Here is a 12851-nt window from a genome sequence, read left to right as displayed (position 1 = left end):
ATTTTGTAGGTTTGTCGATCTGAACAGCCTGAGGTACAGTATATATCACTGCATGAGCCAAAGTCAGTTTCAAGCTAGTTCAAATCCAGGAAAATGCTGTGTCCAATCCATTCGAGCGCAAGTATGTTCGCGTCCCAGGCCAGACTCGAGCCAACACCTCTGAAGTGATAAAAGGTAATCACCCAAATACTCATGGTCCTACAGGATTTTTGCAAGTTACTGTTTCATTATCAAGGCATTATTTTATAGGACTGTCAGTTCGCAACAAAATAACACGGGCTATATTTTAATTGTCTGATTTAAAAGCTCATAACCCTCACAAACGTACTTTTTAAGTGTTTTGTTTTTTCCTTTTTAGCAATTTATGCATTCTAAAGTCTAGGACCAATTCAGTGTCTAATACAAATGACTATGTAAAATAACTGATCGACTTACAAACGCGCAAGAGTACTGAGAACGGGGGTTTCCCTGTTGTAAGCGCGATGTCACAGTACAGCTGTAATATCCCATAATCCTTTGCGCAAGTGTTAGTAAACAATATTTCCGCTTATTCTTAGGATCGATTGTATTGTTTTTGCGGACTGTCATCTCATTTTGCAGGCTTGTATGTGTCGAAAATGTGCGACGGAGCGTAGCCGAGACTCTAGTTGAATTTTGTTTGGGATTCGGGCTCAATCAAGTAACCTTGATTGCAATTTTTCTATTAAGTGATAAAGCATCCAATTTGAGATTTCTTCTCTATGGAATAGTGTATCACTCTATGGCAGCCTAACGTGATAACGGCATATGTTTCATGGCCTAGTGTTAATGAATTCGACTAGCCAAACCAATTAATTTATTTTCATTTACGGCTTAGGCCTATGGGAATTGCACTGTCTAACGTAACTTAGTAAAACTCAGGAGATTGGTTGACAGATTTTACATATCTAAAGGACTATGAACATGATGGCAGTTATTGAACACTTGGAGAATTTAAATTGTGTACAAGATATGGCTTCCTCTGTTGTGCGATTCTCACATTACTACTCCAGTAAGACAAGTCTAAAGCCTGGTCGAATACAAGGCAGTATTTCAATAAGCAGTATTCCTAGTAGTTCAAGACAACTTATGTTAAAAGCCAATTCTCAAAAACATTAATTTGAAATTTGGTAAATCCCACTGACTGTATGAGTTTTGAGAACATTTTTATGTTTTAGAAATAAATAAAGAACTGCAATAATTCAGTCGGTTTTTTGGGGGGGATTGAATTTACAAAAACTTTACATCGCCATCAGCTTTTGTACATCTGAAATTCATTATAACCTGATACACTTTTTCTGGGATACAGCTTTTATTTTGGAAACATTCTTACGGAGGTACTTTTGCGCATATCTTGGGGATAATAGTTGAGTAAAATGAAACTACTGGAAAATCCAAAGCTTGAGGCTATCTCAGAAGCATTGTCATGCCTGGAGGTGGGAGACTGTAAGATATTTGGAAAGTAAGTAGTAAATATTTATTAAGCCACTTGAACCATGCAGGGTGGCCAAAAAATGTTTGAAGAAATTGTCTACAGGATGACAAATGTCTCTTTAAATACAACAATCAGTCAAGTGCTAAGAAATTACAGGGAAGCCACTGTGAACAACAGCCATCTGAGCACTTCCCCAATGGTGGAATGCACTAAGTATTATGGTGCAAATAACTTTCTTATCTACTATTTTGTAATTTTTTAGTTTCTTGTAACTGTAATGAGAATATCTTCAACCTCTTGAGGCTCTTGGTAATCCATTGTCAATCATCTTGTAACTATCAGTTGGCTAGTCTGTTTTCCTTTTGTTAATCTTGAATACAGGTTTGTGAAATTAATAAGTTAATCCAAAAGGCCTTTCATCCATGACTTTAAATATGATATTCAAAACTTTTTGAGTTAATCAGTTGTTTGGGCTGTATTTGATGTTTCAATGGCGATTGTTATAAATCCAACATGCTTCAAAATTATTATATTCTGGCATCGGCTTAAAGATATAAGGGTCAATCCATGCCAAATAAACAAATTTTTGGGTCAATTCCATGTCGACCCTCTCAGAATCGCCTGAAATTGATATATAACTTTTAATCCTCGTTTTGTTAACTTACTGCCTGAAAATCTGCAATCCTTTTGTCATGTTTGGAGTATTATGATTATATCATGATTAGATTTTATTTCCTCAAGCTTCATATATATTCTTTGAAAGGTAAAATGTTCTAAAATCTCTTTCCTCATAACATAAGGTTAGACTTGAATTAGTGCTAAGGCCTATAAGTCAACATTGTAAAGTAACAATGTATGTTGAAAGTGCAGTATTTTAATCATTTCAGTGGGATTATTTGGATTGTGTGGTTGGATTATGTTTTCATAACTCCATTAATGTCGCTTTCTTTTCCTTCCTGAACTTAACCTGTGAAAGAGACAAAAATAGGTTCTGTGTGAAGAAAGAAATGTTGTGTTTTTTTTTTTTTGTTGCTATATATAAATAAATAATATGTGCCAAGTTACCAATAATAATAACTTTCATTTTAGTGTTCTCGTTTAATAATTTAACCGTATAAATTCATCATGTGAAATCCTTAGTGTCTTACATAATGACAGAGTCCCATGTCATAAACATGAAAGGGGTCCCCGAAGGTCCTGACTAATCGGCCGACCTAAAGTTGCCTGTTTGTGTGGAATTTGACATGATCTCCAGTGGTACCTGAACTGTATTCTTCTCAACAAAAGAACTTTAGGAAGTTAAAAATATCAGAAAAATGGCTACAAAATGCCCACCATCTAGAACGAGGAAATAAAAATACTGTTTGTACAGCATATATGATACAGTATAACAGTAAGTGTCTACAGGTTTGAATCAGACATTCGTTAATTCTAAAGTAGGATAGTTCTAAGTAGTTAATTAATATTATTAGTTGTTACCATATAGATCTCATAGAACTGTCTCAGGGGTATCCACTTCTACAATGAAAGGGCTCTGTGAGAATTATGGAACATACAGTAACAACCTATTTTCCAATTTGCAACTTTTTTAAGGTAGCATTTTGATTTCAAAGTTTGCAACTCCTTGTGAAATATGTAACCTACACTTCCTTTTTTCATTTCTTTTTTCTAGAATTGAAAGCTATTCTTGCAAGATGGCCGGGCAGGACAAACGTTTGTTTAAGTTGCTAAGTACAGAGGACGGTCAGTCTCCAGATGACCTCCAGGCCTTATCTCCATCTCAGTCCCAACTAGCTCCATCACATAGTCCACTGAAGGCAGAACAACATGGCGCTGATGGGGGTGGGCCGTTGTGTTATACTTGCAGTAGGAAAATGATCTTCTACTTAAAGTCAACACTGAATGCTGCTTTCCATCCTGACTATGATTTCAGGTGAAGCAGTTTTCTTTTCCTTTCCAAATCCTCTCTCCCTACCCTCCATTGTCTCTCCCCCGATAAAGAGGGTAGAGTAATTCCATTATTTGAACTTGCATCATGTTTCTTTAATAGCTTTGTTTCAGAACCATATATTACCAACTAAAGTGAATGCTACTAAAGACAATTGTAAAGAAGAGAATTAAATGTTTTGGAATATTATGAATTGCTGTAATTAATCATTGGGATAGAAACTAAATAGGTTCTGACACTTTGGCTTTAAATCATGCCATGCCATTATAAAATTAAATCAGCATAGTGGCATACTATATAGGCCTACTACGGTGGAATGTGGAATAACTAACTCATGTCGTAGTCTTCAAGGAAACAAAGTTACTCTCATTTTTTAATATTCGGGACTATGCAATGTAGCACATGAAACATAGAAAGTGCTTCTTGTGTTTGTTCTATCCCACAACCGAAACCAGGCCAAATACCCCACTCTACTTTAGTTACAACTTACAAACCTCATTCTGTTTGTCTTCGGCCATTGTATAGTTTTTCAATACAGAAAGTGTATATAAGCAGGAACAACAGTAATACTTGAATATGTTCTGGCTCTGAGCCAAACAGTTTGTCATCTTTGTATTAAAAACATGTATACTTAAGTTTCAGTATGTTTTACCAAGTTGGAACTAAGCCATATTTCAGTTTTTCTTACCAGTACTTTTCTAGATGTGATGGTATAAATTGGTTCTTAATCAAATATTTCACATATTTAACAATCTCAATGGGAGTTTATGTTATACAGAAATTAGCATGTTTTGGGTGCTTTCAATCAAAAGCTTGTTACATAAAATGTTAGCATTGGTGTTATACATATATATATGCAATCATAATACTTCCATTTTCCACCAACAAGTTTATTGAAAGCGTGATTGTGTGAACAGCTATTTTTGGTAAAAATAACAATTATCAAGTACGATACTACTTCTGGTTCAGTAAAATATTGTACAAGCCGAAAATATCATAAACAGTGAATAACAGAACGTTGGAATGTATGTTACTAGAACACTTAAATGCCTTCTAACTTATATACTACATATAACCACACAGTCTGAAGAAGAATACATTTGAACAGCTTGTATGTACTATACATGTGGAAGGGAAAAAATGGTATATGGTCACCTACAGTACTTGTAAAAATGATACAGTATTTTGACAAAAAAATACCATAATTTTCCAATTTTTGTTAGAATGTACAGCTAATGGGGAAGTCACTCTGCTTTCTTCAATCTTTAGTGACACCAAAAGTGATGAATTCAGCCGCGAGCCAAGTTTTCAGTGGACCATGTCATCAGTTGACAGCAACATGTTTTCAGTGGCGGGAGAGCTGTACGGGTCGCAAATCCGAAGCCAACTCTGGACGGCTATCAACGCAGAAATCATACCACAAGAGTGTGAAATATATAGGTAAAAGCTAAAGTTAGCTTCCTGAATGAAACTTGTCAATTAATATGGCATTAGTTCCTGAGTAGTTGGTTTCATGTGCATTCTCAGCAGCTTCATACACATGTAATCAACAGTGTGTGCAAGAAGGGTGTGGGTTGGCCCAGTGGGGGGGGGGGCTGGGGGGATTGTTGGGCGGGATGTAGACCTTCAATATCAGGGAACAATATAAATTTTAATTTTTAATAGCAATTTTGAGGGCTTTGGTTTCCATGTCTTATACAATACTATTATTCCTGTGTAAAAAATTGCTGCACATCTTAACATTCATATAGCAATTGGACCACTTGCATAACAATTTGCTGTACAATACTGATAAATAGATCTTTGACAATATGTTTTTGTGTCTAAATATATTTTCATAACATACAGAAAACAGTTGCCTTATTTGTTAATGATCTTTTCAATGTTTCAGTTATAATCCTGATCTGGCATCAGATCCTTACGGCGAGCAAGGAATTCTCTGGTCGTTCAACTATTTCTTCTACAACAAGAAGCTCAAAAGGATCCTGTTTTTCACCTGCAGAGCAGCAAGGTACACAAGTATAAATATTTTTATTCTCATTAGTATCTCAGTGTTCTGTCTGTGCCAATAACAGAAGGATCTCATTTTTATGTAATAGAACAAAACAGGAACACTATATTTAGGCATGATGATTAATTAGTTCTGTATACTCTCTAAAACTGGAATACTTCATCACACAGGATATTAACATTCAAACTGTTGATAAAAATGCTAAAGTTGTGCCAAGATTGGCAGGATGAAAACAAAACTTGCTAATTATGATTATTTTTTTTATTAATGTTTGAGAATTAGGCTGGTTTTTATCATAGTAGTAATTTATTGGTAGTAACTGAAAGGCAATCAATCAAGGTAACCTGCCATTATAAATCTGTCTTTTGTTGGACTACCAAACATTGCTGTTGAGTCAACCTGGAAAGAGAGTCCAGGTTTCTCTGGATCAACTCACAAATATTCTTAATCAAAAACATGTGAACAGGTGATCATTGACTACAACTGTGGCACGCAAGAAGATTGGGTTCAAACGAAGAGTGGCTGCAGACTGATATGCTACCACAGTGAGTGGCTGCAGACTGATATGCTACCATAGTGAGTGGCTGCAGACTGATATGCTACCATAGTGAGTGGCTGCAGACTGATATGCTACCAAAGTGAGTGGCTGCAGACTAATAGGCTACCATAGTGAGTAGCTGCAGACTGATATGCTAACAAAGTGAGTGGCTGCAGACTGATATGCTACCATAGTGAGTGGCTGCAGACTGATATGCTACCAAAGTGAGTGGCTGCAGACTGATATGCTACCACAGTGAGTGGCTGCAGACTGATATGCTACCACAGTGAGTGGCTGCAGACTGATATGCTACCAAAGTGAGTGGCTGCAGACTGATATGCTACCATAGTGAGTGGCTGCAGACTGATATGCTATCATAGTGAGTGACTGCAGACTGATATGCTACTATAGTGAGTAGCTGCAGACTGATATGCTACCACAGTGAGTGGCTGCAGACTGATATGCTACCAAAGTGAGTGGCTGCAGACTGATATGCTACCATAGTGAGTGGCTGCAGACTGATATGCTACCATAGTGAGTGACTGCAGACTGATATGCTACCATAGTGAGTAGCTGCAGACTGATATGCTACCAAAGTGAGTGGCTGCAGACTGATATGCTACCACAGTGAGTGGCTGCAGATTGATATGCTACCAAAGTGAGTGGCTGCAGATTGATATGCTACCAAAATGAGTGGCTGCAGACTGATATGCTACCAAAGTGAGTGGCTGCAGACTGATATGCTACCATAGTGAGTAGCTGCAGACTGATATGCTACCATAGTGAGTGGCTGCAGACTGATATGCTACCATAGTGACGACCACTGACATGACAAAGGTGATTGTTTGTGCCTTTCAGTTGATGTTAAGTTTTCCTTTACCTCTTTGATTGCAGTAAATCATCTCTGGTTGCGATGGATTCTGGTCTAGGAAATGATTTGGTGGATATGGTCGGTGATCTCTCAGAGGATGAAGAATATGGCTATGACGATTACCCTACATACAGTGCTGGTCAGAGGTTGGTATATCGGTTCTCTTCATTGAGCTAGCAAGGGGTGGTGACTTCACAGCACACGCAAACTCTTCACTAGCAACTAATCTTAGAAAAAGATGTAAACAACCTGCGCAGTAATCGAAACTAATCTTGACAGAAACCAAACTGGAGTTTGGACAGAGAAACGTGAGATTCGCAGCATGACCACCGATGAATGGAGACCATTCCTCTAAAGGGATTGTAGGGATTAAGATTGTTCATTATGAACACTATACCTGTGTGTTTTATCAAGCATGTCCATCTGTATACTATGTATCAATCACTTATGTGTTTTTTAAATTTTTTTTCATCTTTTTCACAGAGAGACGAGGGCTCTATAGATCCAAGGTGTTGCTATTGCATGGATGTGTTCCCTTGGGATTCAATGTTTCTGCGAAGATTGTTCAAACCGGGACCTTTCTCACACCAAACGTGTCAACAAGAGTATTTGAGGGATGTAGTTAAAACTTCACCTCTATGTCTACTGTGTTATAATAGGTTGTTGCTGGTTCATGGTTTGCTTTTTCCATTGTCATGCTACATCTTCTTGGAGGTGGAACTATATTTGCACTTTTAAATAACAGTAATTATGACAATAGTACACTTTAAGTATCATTGTGTTAGATGGTGGGTATGCTATAAGCAGTCAAGGGATTATTTTCTTTACTGTAAAAGTTATCTTATCATCAACTTGAGGTGTAACTCGGGAGTCAATCTCTGAAAGCGTCCTCAGAAACGTTCATCGGTTGATTCAGTGTCTACTTTCACATGGTAATGGATTTCCACTCAGCACTAAGAGTTGCAAAACTGTCATGGGATCCTGGAAAATTGATTGAAAAACAAAATTCAGTGTCCAGGTTTGGCAAAGTTTGGAACAGATCTGGACAACATCCATAACATTCTAATCAACTGACAAACTGAACTGGTCTTTTGTTTTCATTAATTGAACATGAGAGCTTAGAAAGTTCTGCTATGAATGGATTGCTTTTGAATGAATTTTCCTTGGTTTGCTGTTATGCAAAACGAGCCCTAAAATATGACAAAAAGTTTGTAACAAGAATCAGTCTTGTATGTATATTCACCCAGCTAATAGAAATGGTGAACGTTACAGTAACTATATGAAATTTGGGGGATTCTTCATTTTGTCCATGAAAACACTTCAAAACAGTCTAATTGTCTTGTGCTGTTTTCTAACTGCATGCGGCCTCAGTTTCTTAGTCAAATGAAACATGATTATGATTGACACTGTATTGGTAGTGAATGGTTTGTATGTGGTCTGCTATGCAAGGGGTCAATTTGGCTTGTTTTGAAGGGATTTTTAATTTTTTTTTTCTCTGTCGTTCTTGATATTAGCTGTAGTAGATGTACCTCGAGTGTGTTGTTTCATATTTGTTTGATACAAAATTTCATACCATACCAATTTGTTACTAATATTTAATGTCTATATACTGAACTTTTTCCTTTGGGTTATTTTTTCTTGTTTTTTTTTTAAATTTATTTATTTTTTATCTATTCTGTTGTAGATATGTTGTGGTGCTCTTTCATCCTACACTAAATGTTACATAGTTTATCTGTGCCAACGTTTGGTTCCTGTGAAATGGACATAACTTGTAAATGCAACTTAGTACAAGCCAATGTATCATACCTACCTGCCGTAGACTAACATCCACACATGCTTAACACTGGTATGCGTCTGTTCTAGCTATGTAAAGAAATCCACAGGTCTATTTCTTCCACACCAGAAACTGCAGTTCAAAGGACATAATTTTAATATCACCAATTGTGGTGCAAAGCAAGAAGTCTTTGCCAATGAACTAACATTTTCGAGGGAGCACAGTCAGACTGAACTGTATGCTAGCTTCAACCTTTGCTTACTGTTCTTGTGACAGATTGAGCACAAGAAGTCTTTGCCAATGAACGAAAAAAATTCGAGGGAGCACAATCAAACTGAACTGTATGCTAGCTTCAATCTTTGCTTTCTGTTCTTGTGACAGCATGAGCACAATTGGTGTCCAGTATCTCATCAAAGTCTAAACATTACCTCACATTCATGATAATGTTATATCACTTTTCTTGCAACATTTAACCCTACGCTTTAATTAATGGAATTCTTTCAACCGAACCACCCCCTCCTCCCTGCCCCAAGGGCAGCCAAGTCAGGCCCTCAGAGCATTTACTGTACATATTTATCTGTGCTGACTTCAGTTTCATTAAGAGTTGTTTGATGTGAATTGATTACATGAATTAATGGGTTATGTGTATATGACCTTATACATTTTCCTATAAGTTGTTATGAGAATGATCAAGTCAGAAGTGGTGTAGCGGTCAGACATGGATTCAAGCTGGAAGTCTTATGGATGACAAACGATTCAATTCTTACTCTAGATTTGAGTGTTGCCAATACTTGTAGAACTGGCATGCAGACTCAAAAGCTAATGTAGAGAATAAAGAAGTTCTTAGTTTTTTTTGCCATTGTGGTTCTATTCCATGCTGATCTGAGGCTGTATAGAACCTTAGCACATCCAAATGCTGTATCCATCATAAAATCCCCCCCTCCCCCAAAATGTCTATTTATTATGACAAAATCAACTTGTAACCTGAAAGTTTTTGAAATACAACTTGCCATTTCCCAGTAAAGGAAGTAAATGTGCAACATAAGGCTACTAAAAGCAATGATTTCCAGGATTTTTGATGATCGTGTTGTATATAACACATCAGTGATGTGCAAATTTATCATTTGCTGTATATATCTCATTCTTTTGTAAAGAAATTCACCTAAGAGTACACTTGAATTAAGTTGAGTAGATTTTATCTCTGATGTGCTGTATGTATTAACTATACGATTGAAGTGTTGGTGCTCTGCGTTCATATAGTGTGAATGCTTAACAAGAACCAAGCCATGACTATCAATACTCTTAAAGAACCTTGATTTTATTGTCTTGCTAGTATATGATCAGCGATGGAAGATTGCTCGTTTTCTTTGACACTTTTCTTTCACGGTTGAGGTTTGATTCTCTTCATCAATTATACAAACAACCTTCCTTTCGTTAATAGCCTAGTGTGAATGAAGTCACCACTAACTGTAACCATGAAGATATTGAGCTGGTGTCCTTGAAAGTCGGCAAATCTACTAGCAAAGAATGACTCAATCAGACAAAGGTTTGGTAGCCTTGTTTTTATCACTGTAATATGCCTTCTGAGTTTGGCGATTGCAGCTAATGTTACCTTTTTCAACTTTGACCCCAACCCTTTAACCTCATAACTTGTGAGAGTGACATGGGAGAATGTTGCCCATAAGGGTTCCTGTACAGTACGTATGATAACATAGTATTGAGGAAACAACAATTATTTGCTTCTATGAAGTCTGGTCATCATAATTTCATATGGTTAAAAACTGTTTAATATGTGATGGACTTCCTTCTAATATAAATTTTAAGGCCATTCATGCAAAACCACATCTAGTTACTTGTCTGTGCTAGAACACCTATTTTATTATTCTAGCCAATTTGCCTAAGGAATCCCTTTGAAGGTGTCAGGGATTAAGACTAATAGCTGATCTGATCTCTATGTATTAGAAAAACTGCATAGTAAGTCTCTATCTCATTATTAAGCCATTCATAAGGAATTTGATGTATAATTTAACCATGTGTCGGACCTGCCAACCGTTCTTTCACAAAACCAGGGAGATCTACGATTTAACATCACAAAATCGGGATATAACAGAAAATAAGATAGTGATATCAAAAAGAGTAGAAACGTGAGTTTTACACGTCACCTCTGCCACGATATAGGCTACATAAGAGTAATAGTAGTGCTTATATTAGTGCTGAAGAATGCATAAGCATGTTATACATTTACTGTATTGTCTCAAAAACAAAGTGACTTTCCTTCACATTACTAATTCAAGTTAAAACTTAGGCGTGGCCCATTTCTGATGGCAAATTCAAATAAAATTTTAGAAATCCATATTTCGCTCAGATATTAGTTCCTAAAATCCGGAGACTGGGATTGCCTTAAACACCGGAAGAGCTGGCAGGTCCACCATGTACTAATACACACTTCATGTATTATTATCCAGGGTTGTTCATTTGTATTTTACTCTTTTCAAATCTTGACATCTGTGAGTGGAATGCATGTATAATTAACATAAACAAGGTAGCCTTGGCAAGTATCATGAAGATAACATATTAAACTTGTCCAGGAATCGAGTGAAGACTAATTCATCTCAGTTCCGACATGTTCTAGCCTAATCTGCATTGTAAGTTATGAGGGTTGTTTAGTTGCTTGTTAAATTAGTTAATGATTGAAAGAATCTTCAAAACCTTTTTGTGTATTTGTGTGTTGTCCAATTTAACATGTATTTACTGACTAATATACCTCAATTGTACAAATGAGTGTTTTTTGAAAATAAGTGTTAAAAAAAAAAAAAAAAACAGAGGTAGAGAGATAAAAAAAAAATTGAAAGTTTTTCAGAATTACTCAAGTCAGTGGAAGTGATATCACATTTTAGAATGTTTCCTGTGTGAGTTCATACCCATTATGATCAATTCACATTGGCACTGTTACAAAACATATGTTAAAACATCCTTACACTTTCCGCAGGGTATACAAGTTACAAGTCAACGCTGGATAATTTAGTAGTAAATCAGAAAGTGTAAAAAGATATATGGATTTTCAAAACTTGTGAGTTTTTATCTGTTCGAATGATCTCATCCAGAATTTCAAAAAATGTAAGATATGTCTATGTATATAATAAACTAGTTTTTAGTTTGCATCTGCAAATAGAAATGGCAATTCTGCATTTTTTTATTTTGTATTCATGTGACAAGAGGGAGCCACATAAACAATCTTCATCAATTGTAGGTAATACACAGATTTTGGAATCAACAGGTCCCGCATCTTCTAGTTTCCCAGACTCAACTCCCTCCTCACTTTCCCCTCCCCCTTACCCCTTTCCATTCCAATACTGACTTACCCATTACCCCAGCAAGACCCCATATAACTAGCTCTTCAATTTGTTTTGATGATGAGTGAGGGCAGTGGCAGAGCTAGGGGTATTGGTCAGGAGGGGTGAGAATGGTCTGTAGGGGTGCTTTCGACACTATCTAAGCGGAGCGCCACCGCGCGCGGAGCGCCACCGCGCGCGGAGCGCCACCGCGCGCGGAGCGCCACCGCGCGCGGGGCGCACAGAAATATTTGAGTAAAGATACTCCCTAGATTGCCGGAAATGACCCTTTCTGGGCCTGGCTAGTTTGCAGATAAACGAAGAATAAATAGGTGTCTTCGCCAAATTTCATTAACAAAATGTGACAAATGTCAATAGGTAGATGAGAGCGCAATGAAAAAGTCAATAATCGTGAATAAGTAAAAGGTGGTAAAGAGCTGAAAAGGGCGCCAGCAGTCCATTTGAGTCCATGCATCCAGGGGGGGGGGATATCCGCCCAACCCTGTCTGTATGGACGCTCTGCCACTGAGTGATGGGACATGCCTGGAGTATTCTTCCATCACCATCATTTTAGAATAAGCTGACCATATTCTTTGCAAGGAAATTCTGGGACTTGATATTGATGTTGACCCCGTACTGGGTACCCATTCTCCCATGTTGAAGTCAAGGGTAAGTACCTACACTGCTACATTTACAGGAAGACATTTTGAGTGTATCTCAGTGTTTTGGTGGTTATACAGGCGCGTATCCAGGATTTTCTAACCCGGGGGGCGCGAATTACCATCTAAGCGGAGCACCACCATCGGTTGGCGCGGAGCGTACAAGAAAATTTCTGGTTTTGATACCCCCCAGATCACCGGAAATGGCACTTCTCGGGCTTGAAAATGAGCAACCAGATGTACACTTTTGCCTGAGAACCAAGTA

At 37.4% G+C, this 12851-nt stretch overlaps 1 protein-coding gene across 1 annotated transcript; it reads left to right on the top strand.

The window, feature by feature from the left end:
• The first annotated feature begins 514 nt into the window (after positions 1-514).
• Positions 515-11776, top strand: LOC139965756 (repressor of RNA polymerase III transcription MAF1 homolog). Its single transcript, XM_071968440.1, has 6 exons — positions 515-1480; positions 3126-3386; positions 4671-4841; positions 5293-5412; positions 6845-6967; positions 7305-11776. The coding sequence occupies exons 1-6, from the start codon at positions 1395-1397 to the stop codon at positions 7321-7323; spliced, it is 780 nt and encodes a 259-aa protein (XP_071824541.1). The 5' UTR covers positions 515-1394; the 3' UTR covers positions 7324-11776.
• The last annotated feature ends 1075 nt before the right edge of the window (positions 11777-12851 follow it).

This window comes from Apostichopus japonicus, chromosome 3 (assembly GCF_037975245.1).
Source record: "Apostichopus japonicus isolate 1M-3 chromosome 3, ASM3797524v1, whole genome shotgun sequence".
NCBI lineage: Eukaryota > Metazoa > Echinodermata > Holothuroidea > Aspidochirotida > Stichopodidae > Apostichopus > Apostichopus japonicus.
Note: the sequence above shows the minus strand (reverse complement) of the source record. Positions and strands in the feature narration are given on the sequence as shown.

Bases quoted from the DNA above. Each gene is read 5' to 3' on its own strand.
- LOC139965756 (XM_071968440.1), top strand. From the start codon at position 1,395: ATGAAACTACTGGAAAATCCAAAGCTTGAGGCTATCTCAGAAGCATTG. The intron at 1,481-3,125 runs GTAAGTAGTAAA...TCTTTTTTCTAG, and splicing joins GACTGTAAGATATTTGGAAA to AATTGAAAGCTATTCTTGCA. The intron at 4,842-5,292 runs GTAAAAGCTAAA...TCAATGTTTCAG, and splicing joins CAAGAGTGTGAAATATATAG to TTATAATCCTGATCTGGCAT.